Raw genomic sequence first — 21,787 nt, forward strand, 5'->3', positions numbered from 1 at the left:
CGCTCTCATCCATGTAAATCTATGTGATGAATCATTTAAAATGGACTGGGAAGGCTTTGTGATTACAGTGTGATTCACAGTGACTGCACGGGGAGAGTTTTGAGCAGTCAGAGCATTAGCTTCTGCAGGAGCCAAATTTCTGCAAGAACCCTGCTCTGTAAAGAGGGGAAATAGTATTCATTTTTTCTGTGCTCAGTGAAAATGTCTCCAACTGGGATGAGGCATAGCCTAGGTGGACAATGTGGGCTTACAGAGAAATTTTAGATGCAATTTAAAGTTTTGAAGACTTCAGTGAAATCAAAAGGAAAATCCAATTGATTGTCAAAATGGACACACATTTTTTTAGCAGTACCCATGGAAATATGTGACCTAGATTCACCTCTATGTTGTATAATGTACCCTAATTGCAGAGCTGCCTTACTTCTTGCCAAAGTCCAGGTAATAAGCTGTGTGACAGACATAGCCAAGGGCTCTGTTGTAGACACAAGCATGCTGAGGTGCTCTCTTAGCTGGAATTACAGATTTCCGAACACCCCTTGCAAATTCTCTTGGTTTTGTCCTCACACAGAGTTATTCTCTTACAGAATGTGTATAAGGATGAATACAACAACTTCTTCAAGGGCATTGGATGGATCCCCATTGGTTCTCTGGAGGTTGAGAAGGCCAAAAAAGCAGGAGATGCATTAAATGAAAGGAAGTATCGACAGCACCCAGATACCATCAAGTTCACAAGTGTGCCTGACTCGATGGGCATGGTTTTGGCTCAGCACAACACAAAGCAGCTAAGCGATGTAAGCAGTTTCCTTTCAACCATGCTTGTCCATGAGAACTACCCTGACTCCACCACTCCACCATCTTTTTAAATTAAATACATGAGGCTGCATCTGTGTGAGCAAATAAACTGCTCTCTGGGCGTAGCAGAAAGGTTTGGGTATCAAACATAAGAAAAATGGAAAGTGGGAGTGGGGGGGGGGTGTTCCAAATTTGCTTTATTTTCCAAATGCAGAGATGCTGTGGCATTCATAAGGAAAACCTTACCCATGATACATTTTAAAAATTCAGCATTATTACTCTCATCATTTGTGAGTCTGCCCGGATTGGCAAATAAACTACTTAGGGTCTTTCTGCCTGGCCACATGGGAGAAGGCATACTGTCCGTATCCCCTTGCATAAGAGATGTTCTGACAGGCACAGAGAAGCCTCTTGGGAGGAAGGATGCAGTTGCTTTCAGAGCCATCCCAGGTCTCATTTCTGAGCCGAGGCCTCTCTCGATCCTTATTCTTTCAGTCAGATGCTAGGTAAATGCTCAGAGCTTTGACATCATTGGTCATTTCAGGAATTTCAAAGTTCCTTAAAACCCCTCCACCGAGGAGAGTAGCAAGTAAAAGCAAAGAAAGGAAGATGTTTTGCCCTTTTAGCCTTCAGACACAGGCAGGCAGGGATGGTTTTTGCTTGGCTCGGCATAGAGGACTGGCTCGGGGCAGCCGTGGCCCCACATTCCCCCAGGCACTTACAGATTAATTCTCTTTTAGTGGTAATCCATGGCGTAGCCTCTTCTGAATGCCTTTGTACGTTTCTAGGCCTACCTTCTCGCTGTGTTTTCCAGTTAGCTGGGAAAACCTCCCTTACTAGCTTGTCTTCCCCATCCCAAAAAATGGCATCAACATCTACCGAGGTGCTCAAGCCAGAAACCTGGAAGGCACCGTTGGCTTCTGCTCTGTGATCCCACTTCCCACCTTCAAGACATCTGTTGGGTCAGCTCTTAACTATCTCTCAGCCCTCCTGACAGAAGGCTTCTCTGTCTTTCACCTGCCACCAACCCAGCGGAGGCTTCCACGTGTCTCATGTGGACACTGCAGTAACCTGCTACCTGCCTCCCCATCTGGGGCCTCGCTCAACAACCAGAGAGACCATCTTAAAACATAAATCAGAGCACGCCACCCTTATGCTTAACCCTTAGTAACTTTCCCTTGAATTTGAAATAAACTCTAAACTCATGACTTTGACTGATAACACCCTCGACAGGGTGGCCTTGTCTCCCGGCCCGTCTAATTCTCTGGACCTCCCTCTACACAATCCAGCCACAGGGCACCGGCTGCTCTGAGTCTCTCAAGCAGGTTTGGCAGAGTCCTTTCCAGCCTCAGGGCCCTTCCAGGCACTGGAGCACTCTTCCTCCTCCTCTGTCCCATGCCCCTCCCTTTTCTCCAAGTTTGAGCATAAAGGTCACCTCCTTAGAGAACCTTTGCTGGCCACCCTCATTACTCTTCTACTGTTCCATGACAACACATTTCACATTCTAACTGTATTGTACAATTTACATATTGAGCATCTGTCTTCTCTATTGGGCTATAAGCTCCATGAGGGCAGGGACCAGGTCTGCCTTTTTTGCCCACCCCGCCTTTGAACACAAGCTTATCCCGTGCCTGATACATAATGCTGTCCGATAAAAACCTGCAGATTGAGCACATGAATATGTCTACTGGAACCCCTTTGCTGTGATCATCTGGGTATTTGCCTTGCACATTGAAAAACATTTTTAGAAGCATTTTTAAAAGAGTGTCAGTGTAATGAACCTTACTTTATGTGAACTAATGACATTTGTGTCCTGTCTTCTTTCTTTTTAGTTGAACTACAAAGTAGAAGGAGAAAAAATGAAGCACAAGTACACAATGGACCCAGAATTGCCTCAGTTTATTCAAGCTAAGGTCAACGCCCTCAACATGAGTGATGTGAGTGTTTGGCCTGGCAGAGTCTCTTGTGTGGGTCTCTTCTTTCTGGTCAGTGCAAGTCACACCTGAGAATTTTAAGAGTACCCAACTGAGTAGGGACTCTTTTGAGTTTTCCAGATTTCATTCTTAACATAGGCCATCAGACTGGAAGGCACCACAAAATGTCATTTAATTTAGATTTTCCTAAACCATGGGCCATCCATTAGTGGGTCTTGAGATGAGTCTAGTGGGTTGCGACCAGCACTTTAAAAAATTGGAACAAAATGGGATATGTAAGTCTGGAAAATACAGATGTACATAGCCTGTAGTAAGAATAAATATCATTCTGTGAAAGGTTTGTTTCGGTTATTTATGAAAACTTCCTCCCAAAAAAAGTTTAGTGCAATTTTCTTCGAAAAACTTTTTTATCTATAACTGGCCTCTCTCTAGGGTAGTCTAGACATCTAAATGGCAGTGATGTTTAAACCCATTATTATGAATTCTTTCCTCTTTTTAAAAAAAGTGGATAAATTCTAATTTTACATAATCAAATCGGAATGAAATTTTTTGATTCTTGAAATCTTCTCAAAATTTTAGGCTCTCTTTGGATTCCAACTAAACCACTATGTTTTGGTTTGTTTAAAAATCGTTTTTCTGATTTCCTAAGTGATACATAAAGGTAAAGCATTAAGATTTATTAAAGTTGGCTAGTATTACATCAGAATTTTTATATTAGTCTCTATACTTTCTATAATTTTGAAATGCTTAGTTACAAAAAATTGTCTTACATACTTACAGAAAATTTAGAAAGTGTTTTTAAAGTGTAGGAAAGACAAAAGCTAAAGTCATATTCTACGCAAAGAAAGAATCATTGCTATCATTTGAAGCATTACTTGTCCATTTTTTATGCAAACATTTTTAAAAAGATTGAGGTCATACTGTGTATGCAACCCTGTTTGCTGATATTTTTTGAAAGAATCTGATAGATATGTAAAAGGTGAATTAATAGCCCTAACTCCTGAACTCTCTTAACAGAAAGGAATTTATCATGACTTGTTTTATAAGAAAGATTTTGGCATCCTGTTTCATTCCTCTTTCCATTATTTCAAATAATAAAATAACTTTTCCATTTTTTGAAAGCTCACTATAAAGATTACTGGAAGAAAACTCTAATTATTTCAAATAATAAAATACCCTTTCCTTTTTTTGAAGGCTCATTATAAAGCAGACTGGAAGAAGACTCTTGCTAAGGGCTATGATTTAAGAACAGATGCCATTCCAATAGTTGCTGCAAAAAGTTCAAGGAATATTGCTAGCGATGTAAGTCTCATTTGAAAGCAGTAAACTCTCTTCCCATATATTTTTAAAATCTTTACATGATCCATGTGGCTATATAAGCTAAGTTAGGAAACAAATCAGGAAATTATATTTTAAAAATCCCTGATATCCTAGTGCCAACAGTTTTTTTCATTTTGCATCACTTAAAACATTTTTTAAAAATTAATATAGCTATTATTAGGAAGAAAATGCTTTTTAAACTATGAAATATTTGGAACTCTCATTAGATAATTTTAGTTATGAACTTAAAAATGACGTTTTATTTGGATTTTGTAAAGAAAAATGCCTTGTTTATTAAAATATCACTCCAACAAAAAGTGTCCAAGTATTTTAAAAAAAAGAAAAGCATCTGGGGAATTCGGAAAACCATGAATCATTATATATTAAATAAAAATATTTTATTTAATTGGTTTTTATAAATTTAAGTTATAATCTTCATGTGGATTGATAGAATAAATACCTTAAAAGAGTAATAACTTACTCAGTGTCCTATATATTAATTTATACAAGGGCTTTGCTGAAATTTACTCATAATTATGTAAATTTTTATAAGGTAAATGCAAATTAATAGCAGAAACAAGATTATAAAAAATAAATATCAATGTTTAATTGGCAAATTTTTTGGAATTCTGAACATAGTCACAGAATATACTTATGAAAATCTAAATATAAGCCCCAAATCATTCTATTCTTAATGTCCCCAGAGCAGTTCTCAACACCATCCATTAGAAACAGTTTGCTAATTGTTTATTTTAAACTACTCAGAAACTTAGACTTTACCTAGCTGCAGATTGAATTTGGCTTTCAGTTAATTCATTTTACGGATACGGTTTAACATTTTAGTATTTTCCTGTGCTCTACCCTTTCAAAATTCTGCCTGCCCTTCTTTTTTATATAGTTTAAATATAAGGAGGCCTATGAGAAAGCCAAAGGCAAGCAAATTGGATTTCTCAGTCTTCAGGATGACCCTAAACTTGTTCACTACATGAATGTGGCCAAAATCCAGTCAGAGCGTGAGTACAAAAAAGGCTACGAGGCTAGCAAGACCAAGTACCACACACCCTTGGATATGTTCAGTGTGACAGCTGCAAAGAAATCTCAGGAAATTGCTACCAACACCAACTACAGACAACCCTTCCACAGCTACACCCTCCTGCCTGACGCCTTGAATGTGGAACACTCCAGGAACGCCATGCAGATTCAGAGTGACGTATGTAGCCACAGTGGTTGTGCCAACATAGAGTTAGGCGTCCATTGCTAGCCAGAGGGAGGGAAGGATAAGAACTAGGCAATTCCAAGTGCTTCATCCCAAACCTGGTTGGATTCTGTGTAATTAGGGATCCTCTCTGGAATCTGGAGTTTTAGGATTTCATTCATTTGAACCCTATCTAGCTTTTTTTTTGGTGGTTGTATATTTTTTAAAACTTGGGACGTTAGACCCAGTACATGGTATATTTTGTGAAAAATCAAGCGGTTCAAATAAGTGATATATTACATCCCTAGTAGTGCAAAATTCTATTCCCTGTAGATAAGGAAGATGAGATCTATTCTACGTATCATAGGCTCAGATGGAGACATCTTTCTGCTAACTTTCCTGTTCTTTTCTCCAGGAAAGTTACTTATTAAAGGAATTATTGGGTCAGGTGTTCAAAGTCACCATGAATGCAGTTGCTATTAAATTTTTTTCCAAAAGACAGGGAGTAAAAAAGCAGATTATCTCCCCCTGCTCCTCTTCCTTTTTAATAATGAGTAAATCATTTAGCAGAAGAAATCCAAGCCCTGCCCCTTTCTGAAATGAGAATTTCCCTTTTTGTTGTAAAGAACCTGTACAAATCTGACTTCACCACCTGGATGAAGGGAATCGGCTGGATCCCAATACAGTCCCTGGAGGTTGAGAAGGCAAAGAAAGCAGGAGAGATTCTTAGTGAGAAGAAGTATCGCCAGCACCCGGAGAAGTTGAAGTTCACCTACTCCATGGACACAATGGAGCAAATACTCAACAAAAGTAACAAGCTGAATATGGACAAGGTGAGCACTCACCCACACCCCTCAGGGAGAGGCCTCACGGTGCTCAGCCACTGAGCCTGGCAGCGCCCTCTGGTCGTCTTCAGCATTTTTATCTTTCTGGTGGTGGAGGAGGAAGGGGGATTCTGTCAGTGTCACTGTCTCTTACATTGACACTCCTGCTGTCTCTCAACCCCAGGCTGGGGTTGCTACAGACCTGCAGAACTCCACCCAGTTGTGAGGTCAGGGCAAAAGGGCAGCTGTTGCCCAAGTGGAAGAGTGGAAGAGGCTTTCCTTGCTTGATGACTTCTTTCTCGTTGTATATTCAGTTTCCTCAGATCATCTTCTTGCTATCTCAGAGCTTTTCCAGTATTTGATTTCACTTCTACCATGGAGATGCAGAATCTCTTCCTTTTAGCAGCATGATTACGAACTTGTTCTGCTGTGGACTCACATCCTGACCTTCTCATTGCAGAGACTCTACACCGAGAAATGGAACAAAGACAAGTCCACTATTCACGTCATGCCGGATACTCCAGATATTCTGCTTTCCAAAGTAAACCAAATCACTATGAGTGATGTAAGTAGATTAACATTGACAAAAGCGGGAAAGAATGTTGAAGGGAACTAGTTTGTATAGGATGTCTGTCTTCTACCTAACAATCAGTTTGAAGGTGGGGTCCCCATTCCAACACAAATAACAAGATGCTACTGCTTTTCTATCTTGTGGCTTAGAAACTGTACAAAGCTGGCTGGGAAGAAGAAAAGAAAAAAGGATATGACCTGACGCCTGATGCTATCTCAATAAAGGCTGCAAGAGCCTCTAGAGACATTGCAAGTGATGTAAGTGCTTCCATTAGGCCTTCTTTAGGGTGATTGAATAAGAGCAAATGAGATGAGCTTGCACACACTCAGGAGCCATGGTCAGCCCTACTAAGTTTTGGGAATGCCATCCCATGTAACATAAAAGACACATCTCTTAGCCCAGTCTACATGCCCTCTAATCATGTGTCCATTATTTAATGTAAAAAGTGACTGGGTCTTGCTGAAATAAATTGGTTTTAGAGTAATTGCCTCTATGGGCAATTCTAAGTCAATATAGGGGTCAAATCTACCTATTTTACCCAGTAGACTCATGGCCAGGCTCATTCCTGAATTTAAAGGATGCACCTTGTAGAATTGTGCCTGCAACTTAGTCTGCTGGTTTAGTAGCTGAATGGGAAAATCTGCTTTCTAAACCTAAACCAACTCATTTATAAGTCTTTTGGATTAACTCTGAGATGACTTTTTTCCCCATGGACTCAAGGCTGGGAAGAAATTTGAAGTAAAAAGATTTTGTTGCCAGCTCCTCCTCCCTTTCTAATTTTAGAGTAACTCCAAACCCTATACTACGGAAATGCTAATGGCTTCCAGTGAATGATATGTTGTTCTCTTTCTATCACCATGTTCATCACCACGCTTCCTTTTCTGTTCACAGTACAAATACAAGCAAGCCTACGAGCGAACCAGAGGGAAACACATTGGCTTCCGGAGCCTAGAAGATGACCCCAAGTTAGTGCATTTCATGCATGTGGCAAAGATGCAGTCAGACCGGGAATATAAGAAGGGATATGAGAAATCCAAGACATCCTTCCACACCCCCGTGGACATGCTCAGTGTGGTGACAGCCAAGAAGTCTCAGGAAGTGGCCACCAACACCAATTACCGGAACGTGATCCATACCTACAACATGCTCCCCGATGCCATGAGCTTTGAATTGGCCAAAAATATGATGCAGATTCAAAGTGATGTACGTGAGAGCCATAACATTTAACAGGGCACGTGCTCTGTGGATGATGAGCAAATTGTGAATGACCATAAGCAATGAAATTATGGAAGTACTGAGAAAAACTCATGTGTAATTTCTCAATGAGATATTTTTATTTGCTACATTAGATTGAATTTGTTTTAACACAAGGGGATCAATTCTAGAAACGGAAGTCTTATTTTCTACTTTTGTTGCTGTGAGCATTGTTGAATACGGAATTCAGAGACAGCAAATGAAATTTGGCTATAGAAAGAATGTGTTGAAGGAAATATGTCTAATAAAGAGGGTCAAAAGCATAAAAGCTCCTGATAGAGGACTAAGAGGGAAACAGGGAATCAGACAACTTCATAGCTCTTATCCTTCACCTCCAACCAGCCTTCATTCCTAGGTACTACTAATGCTATAATTGCCTAACTTACTACTGATAAAATATCGAGGAGGTGATGAATAAGGCGGCTTTTAGAATGAATACAATGAAGACTGAGGGGGTTGAGAGCCAGGAATTCAGTTCTAGAGGCCATTGGTGGCCAGGGAAAGTTAATCTTAAGTTAGGAGCCAAAGCAGGACGTGCCAAGCCTGCCCTTAGGAATATAAAAGCTGAACTGTTAGTTGTTGGGGAGGTACATGGTGCTCAAAGGAAAGCAACCATGATACAGTTGTAGAAGGACGTGTCACAGCTGAGAGGAAGAAAACGAAACTTTCCCAAACTTGCCCATTCTTCTGGCATGTCCAAGGAGTATGACAGTGGTAGGTGATCAAAGACTTACAGCAAAAGAGAAGAGGAACAGGATTGCCATAAGTTATTTATTAACCAAGGGAAATGGGAAAATTAGTAGAGAATTAGGCCAGCATGGTCACCTTTTTCAACGAGACAAGAGTCACATAACAGATTAAAGCTATTTGGTACTTTTTCTTTAGGAAGGCATCAAGGAAAACAATTACATCACAAAGATCTTTCTGTTCATTTTTAACTTCTCATGCACAGAAATGTAAAAAAAAGGTAAAAACTAAAGGATAGAAATGGTTGAAATATCCTGTGGATTGACAGCTGAAGTGGAAGTGATGATGTTTTAAGCACACACTCAGAGTTCTTGAAAGTTTTGGTTTCTTCTCCTTGTTGACTTTTTCCTCCTCTGCAGAATCAGTACAAAGCTGACTATGCTGACTTCATGAAGGGCATTGGGTGGCTGCCCCTGGGCTCCCTGGAGGCTGAGAAAAACAAGAAAGCCATGGAGATTATTAGTGAAAGGAAGTACCGCCAGCACCCAGACACCCTGAAGTACTCCACGTTGATGGACTCGATGAACATGGTTCTGGCTCAGAATAATGCAAAAATAATGAATGAAGTAAGCCTTTGGATAATTTAGCCGTGTATTATAGACTTCAGAGAGAATCCAAGCTTATCTACAAGTTTTGTTAACACAGCTATAGGGCACCATATTTGAGGTTTACTCTAGGGAAAAGGACTTTGTAGTTAAAAAAAGAAAAAAAAAAGATGGGTACTATTCCTAATTCATCAGCTCTCAAAACTTTAATGAGCCATCCTTTCTCAAATAGGCAACAAAATAAATAGGGTTCCCTTTCTTTTAACACACACCTTGAAAAATGAGTTTGTCTCAGGTGAGGTTGAGTTGGCAGTTCATGAAGCTGATTTGGCAGAATGTTTGATGGTCAACACCTGGTGTTGCGGTGCACCCTTACTTCCTAGCTGATTTGATGGGATCAAAGAAAATTCCCTGGACTAGATGGCTATAGCAACATTCTGACCCAGGACCTTCCTTGGGCAATCATGAGAATGAAGGTTCTAGACAAGTAGTTTCCTGGATCATTAATTATTGCAACCTTTAAAAAAGCTTTACTGCATTTTTACATACATTTGCCTTGAGAAAATACCAAGACCAATGAGAACATCAACCATAGGTGTCTATTTTTAAGTTAAAAATAATACAATAGTTACAGCAGCACTGGTTATATTGTACAGATCAGAATTCAAAATGCCTTCAATTCACAAAAAAATGGAAACATTATTTGGATCTTAACATTAAAAAGTTGCAGGAAATGATGGTCCTAGTTGCATTGGAAAGATAGAGCTGTATAACGCTAACCCTCTGAATAAATCCCCTGGAGTCGTCTAACAGAGAAATGGACAGATTTGTTGAGAAGAGCAATCCCTTGAAAGAGACCTACCTAAAAAACAAGGAACAAATCTCAGTGCCCCTTTAAAGCCTTAGACTCTAACCTACCACAAATATTTATTTATTTTTAAAATATTAAACACTTTCATTTTCTAATGTTGGTGATTACAATTTCAGGATAGTGCTGCAAAGATGAGAATCATAGAAACAGAACATGCTAACACTAGGAGATCCCTTGATGATCATCAAGTAAAATGTCATTGCAGGGAAGTGTGGCCAAGAGAGGCAAGGCACTTCCCCTAAAGACACACAGCAGATCAATGACTGGATCTGGTCTAGAAGCAGACTGTGATTTCTAGTCCATTGCTCTTTCTGCTAGAATTGCGCTATTCGATACCATAGCCGATAACCCCATGGGACTATTTAAACTTAAATTCATCAAAATTAAATGATATTAAGAATTCAGCTCCTCATTTGTATTAGCCACATTTCAAGTTGTTTGGGGTTACTGTGTTGGATATCTCAGAACACTTCCATCATCTCAGAAAGTTCTGTTGGATAGCACTGGTCTATAACAAGAGTTGGAAAACGACTGTTTTCATAAATAAGGTTTTATTGCAAGGCAGTCATGGCTGTTCAATTACATGGTGTCTATGACTGTTCTCACACTACAACAGCAGAAGTGAGTAGTGACAATAGAGACTGTACATTTCCTATCTGACCCTTCACAGAAAAAATGTGCAAATCTGATCAAAAGAAGGCTCACAAAGTTATTTATTTAAAATTAATGCTGGCTAAAATAAAGAGAGAGCATTTTTCACTGATGAATTTTTGCAAAGATTAAAACGTTGTATTAGACCTAGTATTGGCAAGGGAGTTTAGTTGATGAGTACATTTTATCAACCATTTGTAATTATTTGTTGACATTTAAAATTCAGGTATCCATTAACCTATGGAAATCCTTATATATTTGCAAAGATAGATATAGATATAGATATATAGATATACACATACTTATATACAATAATATTTGTTGTAGGTTAGGGTTTCTGAAAGGAGATGCTGATAAGGAATTTGGGGCCCAGAGTATTTTTTAGGGATTAGTACCTGTGGGAGGGAGGATTGGACAGAGGGAGAAGTCAGACTATGACACAGGACTGACAGCCTCGGCCAGTCCCATGGAGGACTCTTGAGTGCGTGTGCTCTCAAGACCAGTGTCCTGCCTTGGGCTGAAATGGCTAGGCCTTTATATACCTACTTTGGTGAATCACCAGATGTGGTCATCCTGGCAAGGGGATGCTCTTGAATGAGGTAGCATACCTGGAAGGAGCTGACAACTGGAGGCTGTCTGCCAATAGTTGGGGCAACAAGACCTTCCCTGAATGGGTATCTGGATGGCACAGCTCTATGTCCTCCACCAAGATCATGATAGCATTGCTTCCAGTAGAAAAAGGCTGGAAACAACAAACTAAATATTTATCAACAGAGGACTGGTTAAATTCATTGGGTTATACCTCCTAATGGAACACTATACAACTCTTTAAATGAATTATTTTAAGAAGCTTCAAAGATGTCTAACCTATAGTGCTAAGTCAAAAAACAAGATGTAGAACGTTATGTATTATATGACCTCATTTATATTAAAAAGGACTGTATGTGGGTTTTAATGTGGGTAGAAAATTGGGGGATGGAGATGCTATCTCCAGCTTGTGCGTGAGAGAGGAGACTTTTACTTTCCATCTTATATCCTTTCCTCTGTATTGTTTGAATGAATACCTTTTCCATTTAAATCTTTTTAAACAAGCTAATGAAACTGCATAAAATATTGATAGATATCTACAATGATATATACATATTAAGTAAGCTCATTTCAAGATTTTAAACACTAACTTGCACTTTTCAAAAAAACTTTCTAGCACCTATACAAACAAGCATGGGAGGCGGACAAGACCAAAGTTCACATCATGCCTGATATCCCCCAGATTGTTTTGGCAAAAGCAAATGCAATTAATATGAGTGATGTAAGTATAATCCCCCATGTTGTCCTTTGTCTTTCCTGCCTATTTGAACCAGTTAAAAGAAATCAACTAATTAACATTTCTTTCAATTATGAGAGTGAATGTGTTAAAAATAATTGTGGAAATCCACAAACGAAATTCTTTTTCTTTCTAGTCTTGCTTTGCTCAGAGTTGGAGTAGGTCTTCCAATGGGAGTGGGCAAGAGCAGTTAAGAACTTGAAGGGTGGTTGAATTCTGTTTAGGAGAAGGTACTCTTTATCAAGTCAAGAGACTTAGCAATAAGAGGAGAGGAGGGGGCCAGGAGAAGAGAAAAAGGGAGAAAGAGTCCCAGGTCCTCGTTCTTAGAGAGCCCCTCCACCAAGTTGTTGAGGTAGCCCTAAAGAGAGGGCTTGGGAAAAATTAAACGCAAAGGAAACGTGAACATCTTGAAGAATGTTTGGCAAGCCCCATAACAAGGAATTTGCAGCCTTGGTTAGAATATGGGTTGGTGATTGCTTTCATTTCCTTTCTTATTTTAAACACAGTTGCTAGGAAATTCTTTCATCCTACATGGTTTTTTTTTTTTCCTTTTCTTTGTTTGAATTCCACAGGGATTTTGGATTGCTGCCCTTTTTTGGGTTGCAGAATCCACATAATTATAGAAATAAAAGTGTCAATCATAAAACAGCATTTTCTTTTGATATAAGAATACGGTTATTTTTAGTTTTTTCCTTAACTGTTATTTGAAAATATGCTTCAATATGAATCTACTGGATTCTCATGTTATTTTAAGTACATTTATAACCTAATAAAAACCAGTAAATTTTATTTTTTTCTGTGATTGCTTGAAAATACTTTTGAGTTAGTCACTGATATCTTTTTCTAAGTCAATTATGTTACTTGAGAAAACGTTTATCCATTGAACCATCAATGAAGCATTCTTCTCAAAAATAAAAAGGATGCCATACAGATAGTTTTCTGTTTCAAAATAAATCCAAGCTTTCTTATTTAGAAGAAAACTATTCTCTTTGCCCCTCTTTACAGAAACTCTACAAACTTTCTTTGGAAGAGTCAAGAAAGAAAGGCTATGATCTCAGAGCAGATGCAATTCCTATCCAAGCTGCCAGGGCTTCAAGAGATATTGCAAGTGATGTAAGTCTGAAGGAAAGCAGTCCCCTGGCTGGAGATTTGTACTCAGCCAAAATAATAAAGGCTGAGTTCTGGAAAAACTGAGTGGATAAAGTAGGGGGGGAAAGTGTGCCTGCTAATAAGAGCTTCGGACTGCTCTGTGAATGCTTCCTAGCCTTGCCCCTATGTTTTCTCTGCTGTTTCTGGAAAGAAAAAAACACACAAAAACCCAGAATGCTAACCACATGACCCTCCTAGATGTCAGCTTCTGGGCTGGTGAGATCTAGGTGAAATTACCCTGAACTCCAGCACCAAGATGATGGTCTGTAGAATTACGAAGTCCTTCACCAAGTTTTCTTGGTAAAAGACTTGTGTTGTTCTTGCCTCCTTCCTCTTAGAATCTGTCTTCCTAACACGTATCTCCTGCAACAGTGTTCTGGAGGTACCTCGTTTGGGTTCATGAGAGCTGATTACTCCGTAACTGGGAATTTTACCAACCAGTTGTTAAACCTTTGGTCATCTGACGTCGGCCATGGTGGGAGTATTTACAGAAATTGACAAATACTACGTATTAGGGCTTCTCACCCCCACTGCCCAGAGAGCCAGTATATCAGCAAACCACTGCCACAGCACTCACCGAAATGAAACACAATTCTTTTATTGGGTTGTTTCCACAAGAAATACAATCCCAGTGAGAGTTTAATGGATTGGGGGCCATTCGGGGAGCACGTTTCAGGGCACTCTACCTCACCCCTGGCCCCAGCCAGTTCTATCTCTTTCTATCCTCTGCCTTCTGTGTTCTTCATCTTCCCCACTCCCACATGGTCCTGAGAACTCCGAGTTCTTCTGCCTCTGTAGTGCTGGTTAATTCAGCTCTCCTAGCTCCTAACCCCTAGCTTGCATACTCACAGGAGACAGGCAGATGAAGGAGCTCTCAATGGACCAGGATCTTCCCTCTTGTATGAGTCAGCCAAAGGGGTGCTGATACAAAATACCAGAAATTGGTTGGTTTTTATAAAGGGTATTTATTTGGGGTAGGAACTTACAGATACCAGGCCATAAGCATAGGTTACTTCCCTCACCAAAGTCTATTTTCATGTGTTGGAGCAAGATGGCTGCTGATGTCAGTGAGAGTTCAGGCTTTCTGGGTTCCTCCCTTCCTGGGACTTGCTTCTCTTTTCTCTGTGTACTTGCTTCCTGGGGCTCCAGCTTAAGGCTTCAGCATCAAACTCCAACATCAAAACTCCAACATCAAAAACCTTCAACTCTGTCCTTTGCCATTCCTTTTATCTGTGAGTCCCCACCCCTTAGTGGGTGGGGACTCAATGCCCTACTGACACAAGAGGGTTACTTGATTAAGTAATCCAATATAATCTCATATGCCCAGAGGAAAAGACGAGTTTATAAACATAATCCAATATTTCTTTTTGGAATTCATCAATAATATCAAACTGCTACACCTCTCTAGGGAGGAAGTTGGGATGCTAAACAGTAAAATTTATTTTCCATTACACCAGTTTAGAAAGTCGTAAAAGAAAAGGAGCTCCACAAATTGAAAGATACTCTAAAACTATACGGTACACTTTAAAACTGGGTCCTTTTCTCATCAGTACATGACTGGCTGGGTGCTTCTCAGGGCAGTGTTACTATTGGAACATTCTGCTTTTTTCTCTCATTTACTGTATTCTTATCACCTGCTAATGGTCTCTTCAACATTAACAACAGAGTATGTGTACACGTCTGCATGGTATATTATCAAAAGATCTGGGTTCTAATCCTTCGTGACCATAGCAAGCCCCTCTCCTTACTCATCTATAAAGTGGGGCAATAATAACTTTGCTATCCACTTCATAAAATGGTTGTGAGTAACATAGTTGCAAAAATAAATCTGAAAAACATGTTTTGTAAACTAAAACTCCATGCAAGCATTGCTTTTTATGAAATATGAATGTTGGCACGCAAATGATTTTTAGTATAGGGATTTCTCTGCTTACATATTCAAATTTTCTTTACAGTATAAATACAAACAAAATTATGAAAAGGAGAAGGGGAAAATGGTTGGTTTCCGTAGTCTTGAGGATGATCCCAAATTAGTCCACTCCATGCAAGTGGCTAAGATGCAATCTGAACGGGAGTACAAGAAAAACTACGAGAAGACAAAGACCAGCTACCACACCCCTGCAGACATGCTCAGCGTCACGGCCGCCAAGGATGCCCAAGCCAACATCACCAACACAAACTACAAGCACCTGATTCACAAGTACATCCTCCTTCCAGATGCGATGAACATCGAGCTGGCCAGGAATATGAATCGCATGCAGAGTGATGTGAGGCTCCCTTCTTTTGGCATTCCCAGCACGATTCCCAGCATAGGAATGGGGGGTCACAGTCGGCCATGCCAGCTGAGAAATACTTATAAGTTTAAATTGATAAGGTAACATAGAACTTGCCTTTTTTCTTTATAGAATGAATATAAGCAGGACTACAATGAGTGGTACAAAGGGCTTGGCTGGAGTCCAGCTGGTTCCCTAGAAGTGGAGAAGGCCAAGAAAGCAACTGAATATGCCAGTGAACAGAAATATCGTCAGCACCCTAGCAACTTCCAGTTTAAGAAACTGACCGACTCCATGGACATGGTGCTTGCCAAGCAGAATGCACAAACCATGAACAAGGTAGATGGAACACTGTCCTCCTAGCCCACTCCCAAGTGAGGAAGGGGTAGCCACCTCCAGTTCTTGTTTGAGAAATTTAATTCATGTCCACCGCTTCTAGGCAGTGGCAAACAGTTTCAGAGTATCACTCCACACCATTTTCTTCTCCTTCCCAACTCTTATTTTTTCATCTCCTACCCTTCTAATTGGGTTAGAAATTATTTATATTTTTACTATTATTATCATTTTAGCTGAAGTGCTGCTTATCTACTCTAGAAGAAGGAAAATATTCAAAAGATTATTTTTAAAAATATGAGTGCAGTTTTGGTATCTTTTCTGAATCATATATTATTTTAGTTACTTGTTTAATATATGTCAAATTGAGTGTATTTACTCCTTTTACATGTATAGATTCTTTTCTTTCCTGTTGCCCTAAGTAGTTATCCAAATCTCAAAGGTCTTTTTTGTTGTTATTGTTCTTCCTAGTATTTATATACCATTGATTGGAATAAGGATAAGACCAAGATTCATGTGATGCCAGATACACCAGATATTTTACAAGCCAAACAGAATCAAACACTCTACAGCCAGGTAAAACTGTTTAAAAATTGCTTTCAAGTTGTTCTGAGACTTATTAAGTGATGTAAAACCAGTTGATAATGACTTAAACTGATTAGCTTAAGGATGTTGCAAAACAGAATAGTTAAGGAGAGCAAGGACGTCAGCCGTGACTGCATGCTCCAAGGAGAAAGGCCCTGTGCTGGACTCATTGTGGCTGGCACAAAGCAGGGAATCCATAAATGCTGAAAGGAAAAACTGCATCAAAAAGACTTGGTATGAATTTGGTCTGGGCCATTTATGAGCTGCATGGTATTGGGGAAAATCACTTGTGTGTCTAAATCTCAGTTTTCTCATTTATAAAATTGGGTCCATAAAAATGTATATACCATTGATTGCTGTGAGGACCAAATGGGAAATTCCACATAAGGTTCTGAGCACAGTGCCTGTCATAGTAAATACCAGATAACTATTAGTTACTTTTATTACTAGCCTGTTTTAACACATGTGCATCCATTCAATGACTTTGATTAAGGTTAACTCATTTATTGCAACTCTTAGAAGACATTTTATTAGCTACTATTTTTATCACTTAATTAAAATTTCATGACCTGAATTTTTGTGTTTTTACTGATTATCTAATATCTATGTACTTAACTTACGGAGAAAGTTACCTAGTATGAATATATTGTCTCTGAACAATTTTAAAAGTCAAGCTCATATATCTCACCTGAAAATTTCAGATACAAAAAGTTGGAGCTAGGTCATAAAATGCTAAGTCAGTGCTGTTTCTACTCTACTTAATACTTTGTTTTATTTTTATTTGTATCTTTCGAGACAAGATAAAAGATGTTAGAATCTGATGTCTACTCCCTAGATAAACTTTTGCTTAATAATCTTTGGGGGTTTTTAAAATCTAGAAATAATAATACTAAAGAATTTCTTTCATTTTCAGAAATCCTATAAACTTGGATGGGAAGAAGCTTTGAAGAAAGGCTATGATCTCCCACTTGATGCAATTTCTGTGCAGCTGGCCAAAGCTTCAAGAGATATTGTTAGTGATGTAAGTACTCATTTAACTTCTCTAAGATTATCTTTCTATCTGAGTCAGGTAACTTAATGTCAGTAATATTTTACAACTGTAGTGTTGTTCCTTCATCCTTTCCTACTCACTTCATCTACCCAGAATTCACTCTTCCTTTATCACTGATCATATAAAAAAAGAGACTTCCTAAATAGCAGTTGGGCCAGAAAACCTGTAAGATTCATTACACTAAGATGCTACTTTCTAGACTTTGCAAAGGATCCAGAGATTTCTGTTTTTCCCTACTTTACCTGAAAATAATTTCCTTGTTTTCTATTTGTCTATTTTAGACAAATTTAAAGTGCTAGATAATATATTAAGCCCAACAACCTGATGAATTTTATGTGTACATATTTTTAAATTAACTGTCAATTCTTTTATTTCACCCATCCTTAAATTTACGCAATTATAAAAAACTAGCTTGGGGCATAAAAATTCCAGGAAAAGTTCAGGAATTTAAATTTAAGGTCTAGAGAACTTAAATCTATTTTCTGGCTGGATATCTGGCCCAACATCATTAGAAAAAGAATACTCATTCTCTTGGGGGAATAAAATATGGATTAGAGTGAACTTACTGGTATTCTGCTATAGAATTATTGTGACTCTAATAATGGAAGAAATTGTATCACTGATGTGGAGATAGTGGCCATGGAGTTACTGAAGGCAGGGAGAGGGAAAAAGAAGTGTGATATGGGGGCATTTCAGGACTTGAGTTGTCCTGAATGATATTGCAGGTATAGATGCAGGACATTATATATCCTGCCATGACTCACTGAATGGACTGGGAGAGAGTGTAAACTACAATGTAAACTATGATCCATGCTGTGTAGCAATGCGCCAGAATGTATTCATCAATTGCAATGAATGTACCACACTAATGACTTCTTTCATCAACTTCTTAGTTGTTGATGTGGGTGGAGTGGAGGTTATGGGAAGTGGAGTATATGGGAACCTCTTATATTTTTTAATGTAACATTGTGTGTGATCTATGTATCTTTTTTTAAAAAAAGATAATAAGAAAATCTGCAAAAAAAATAAGGTGCATTAAAAAGTGAAAAAAGTGGACACAACAAATCCAAGGTCCACAGATGGAGGATAGAGTATGGATTAGAGTGGACTTACTGATACTCTATTCATGAACTATTGTGATTAGTAATCGAAGAAAATGTGACATTGGTGTGGAGAAAGTGGCCATGGTGGCTGCTGGGGGTAGGGAATGGGAGGAAGAGATGAGATGTGGAGGCTTTTTTGGGACTTGGAGTTGTCCTGGGTGGTGCTTCAGGGACAGTTACCAGGCATTGTATGTCCTCCCATGGCCCACTGGGTGGAATGTGGGAAGAGTGTGGGCTATGGTGTGGACCATTGACCATGAGGTGCAGCGGTGCTCAGAGATGTATTCACCAAATGCAATGAATATTTCATGATGATAGAGGAGATTGTTGTTATGGGGGGAGGAGAAAGATAAGGGGAGTGGGGGATATGGAGACCTCATAATTTTCGAAAGTAATATTTAAAAAAATAAATAAAGATAAAAACAAAACAAAAGTGGGGAAAAAAAAGAATACCCACTCTCCAAAATGCAGCTTCTAGTTGCAATCGGATAGGGCAAAATTTGGTGAAAAAATCACATATATCCCCATTGATCAATTAAAATTGTATAAAGATTTGATACAGATATTGTGCATAAAAATAAACATTGTTTTGTTAATCCCAAGAATTAACCATGAAAATATTCAAAGGGCCCTGGTTATAGAGAATAAATTACCAGAATTTGATAGAGAAGCACAATCCTTAATCAAAATCTTTAAAACACATCTTATATAATCTATGTATCTTCTTAAAAAGAATAAAAAATATATTTTTAAAAAATCTTTAAAACAAAAGGAGGATTTGGTTCAATATGAGTATTAAAGTACAGAGCAGGGAGAAAGAATGTCTAAAGACAGAATCTGACTGTAAATCATAAGAATATAAAGAAAGATCCTCTCTAGTCCAGTGAATCTGTGGCACTCCAGAAGTGATGGGAAATTACTTAGATTGTGTATTATTACTTACTCTCTCCCTTGCAGGGGCAATACCTTGTTGAAATGAATCAATGTGGTGATGATCCTAAAAGCAACCATTGTGTTTGAATGTTTTTCAAACAGTAAACTCATTTTCATTTAATGTTATATGCTCCCCATAAGTTAGGAATTGAAGAAATAACATCAATATTTTTCCAACAACCCAATGGGTGATTTCTTTTTGTGTAAACCTATTAGTTAGAACCTTTTGAAATCTTATTCTAAAATTAAATTAGCTATAAGAAAACTTTTCCACCATTGTAGAGACAGGAGAGTTTATCTCCTCCCACTGTCAAATGGTTTTTATATCTACAAAATTTCAGAAAATCAGAAATACCTATTATAGGTTCTTAATTTAATGAGTTAAATCAAAGCATTTAGAGTTAGAAGATAATTTAAAGATTATTTAATATAATCTCCCACCCAATGTCTACCTTCTCTCCATCCCTAACAAGTAGTCATTCAGTCTGTGGACGACCTTTGATATCATTCAGGGCAAGCCATTTCCTTGTCGGGGTCATTTCTCAGTGTCATTATATACTTCCTCACTTTAACCTTAAATATTTAACCAATCAGCTCAGGTCTGTGTTCTAGAACACCATAAAGTAGCTTATTTCCTCTTCCACCTGATATCACCTCATATATTACAAGTTGTTTGCCTGTTCTTTGTTCTTGGATTTATGCATTATTTAATCATCTTGTCATTCTATTTTTGATTTATACTATTTTCCCCCAATCCCACTCTAAAAATAGAGTGCCTCAAAACTGAGTCTTATTTTTTTAACAAGATTCTCTGATAAGAGAGGTCAGCCCAGAATAAATGAGCTTTGGAGTTGCCTTACTCTGTGCCCCATACGGAATCTACGGTACTACTTTCATAATATCTGTGGTGTAATATTTGATTCAGCACCCATCATAAAGTAAACACTATTATTACTATCATTATTATGATGTGATTTTAAACTAGTTCTGATGCAATGTTTCTCCAATTAAAGTCAAATGCAGAATTTTACATTAGCTCTCTTAAATTTATCTAGTTTATTTTGACCCATCAGAGCAGTATGTTGAGATCTTGTGGCATCTTCCTTCTAATCTAACAACTACCTTTTCTTTGCTACCTGTGCTTGCAAGATATGGATCTTGAGCAGTACAAGGCTATATGACATAACCAGATGGCAAATCACAAAAAAACCTTCTACTTAACAAATTAATCTACATTATTAGACCTATTCAGCATTAGTCCTAACTTTTCTGCCATTTAGCTCATACTTCATTATTCCATCATCACAAGAGATTTATCAAATACTATCCTAAAGTCAGAATATACAATGTCTATCACATCCTAGCATATATTTCTGCCTCTAGTTGGAACTAATTTCTCATCACAACCTTTTTTTTTCCCAAAGATTTGTTTTTTATTTCTCTCCCCTTCCCCCATTGTCTGTTCTCTATCTATTCTCTGTGTGTTGTTTTGTGTCTGCTTGCATTCCTGTCAACGGGATTGGGAATCTGTGTCTCTTTTTGTTGCATCATCTTGCTGCGTCAGCTCTCCGTGTGTGCGACACCACTCCTGGGCAGGCTGTGCTTTTTTCGTGTGGGGCAGCTCTCCTTGCAGGGCTCACTCCTTGCAAGTGGGGCTCCCCTACAAGGGGGACACGCTTGCATGGCAGGGTACTCCTTGTGTGCATCAGCACTGCATGTGGGCCAGCTCACCTAGGGTCAGGAGGCCCTAGGTTTGAACCCTGGACCTCCCATGTGGTAGGTGGATGCTCCATCAGTTGAGCCAAATCTGCTTCCCACAACCTCTCTTGATATTCAACTAGAATAGGTTTCTTTGGAAGCCTCCACTTAAACATGGCTTTACATTTCTTACTAAGTTAGTACAGACATCCCTTCTGTCATTTTAGTTGTGGAAAATAGATGTGTGCAAACAAAGCAAATTGAGCTTAACTTGACATTTCCTTATGTTAATGAAACAACTGTGTTGCCTCTGATTTCAGTTTAAATACAAACAAGGCTACCGCAAGCAACTTGGCCACCATATTGGATTCCGGAACTTGGAAGACGATCCAAAGCTTGTGTTGTCCATGAATGTAGCCAAAATGCAGAGTGACAGGGAGTACAAGAAGGACTTTGAGAAGTGGAAGACCAAGTACAGCAGCCCAGTGGACATGCTGGGGGTGGTGCTGGCCAAGAAGTGCCAGGCCTTGGTCAGTGACGTGGACTATAAGAACTACCTACATGGGTGGACATGCTTGCCTGACCAGAATGATGTTATTCAAGCTAAAAAAGCTTACGAACTACAGAGTGAGGT

General features: G+C 38.7%; 1 protein-coding gene across 10 annotated transcripts in view; it reads left to right on the forward strand.

The window, feature by feature from the left end:
• The window catches only part of NEB (nebulin), a 220,411-nt gene that overhangs the window by 63,934 nt on the left and 134,690 nt on the right, over positions 1–21,787 (forward strand). For all 10 annotated transcript variants that reach the window (XM_058300922.1, XM_058300921.1, XM_058300925.2 and 7 more), the window contains exons 52-67: positions 585–791; positions 2,625–2,729; positions 3,921–4,028; positions 4,945–5,256; positions 5,868–6,074; positions 6,526–6,630; positions 6,786–6,893; positions 7,528–7,839; positions 8,997–9,203; positions 11,909–12,013; positions 13,034–13,141; positions 15,133–15,444; positions 15,583–15,789; positions 16,255–16,359; positions 17,282–17,389; positions 21,474–21,785. In XM_058300922.1, coding sequence (XP_058156905.1) covers positions 585–791; positions 2,625–2,729; positions 3,921–4,028; positions 4,945–5,256; positions 5,868–6,074; positions 6,526–6,630; positions 6,786–6,893; positions 7,528–7,839; positions 8,997–9,203; positions 11,909–12,013; positions 13,034–13,141; positions 15,133–15,444; positions 15,583–15,789; positions 16,255–16,359; positions 17,282–17,389; positions 21,474–21,785 — 2,928 coding nt within the window. The remainder of the gene's footprint in view (positions 1–584; positions 792–2,624; positions 2,730–3,920; positions 4,029–4,944; positions 5,257–5,867; positions 6,075–6,525; positions 6,631–6,785; positions 6,894–7,527; positions 7,840–8,996; positions 9,204–11,908; positions 12,014–13,033; positions 13,142–15,132; positions 15,445–15,582; positions 15,790–16,254; positions 16,360–17,281; positions 17,390–21,473; positions 21,786–21,787) is intronic.

Source organism: Dasypus novemcinctus, chromosome 7 (assembly GCF_030445035.2).
Source record: "Dasypus novemcinctus isolate mDasNov1 chromosome 7, mDasNov1.1.hap2, whole genome shotgun sequence".
Taxonomy (NCBI): Eukaryota; Metazoa; Chordata; class Mammalia; order Cingulata; family Dasypodidae; genus Dasypus; species Dasypus novemcinctus.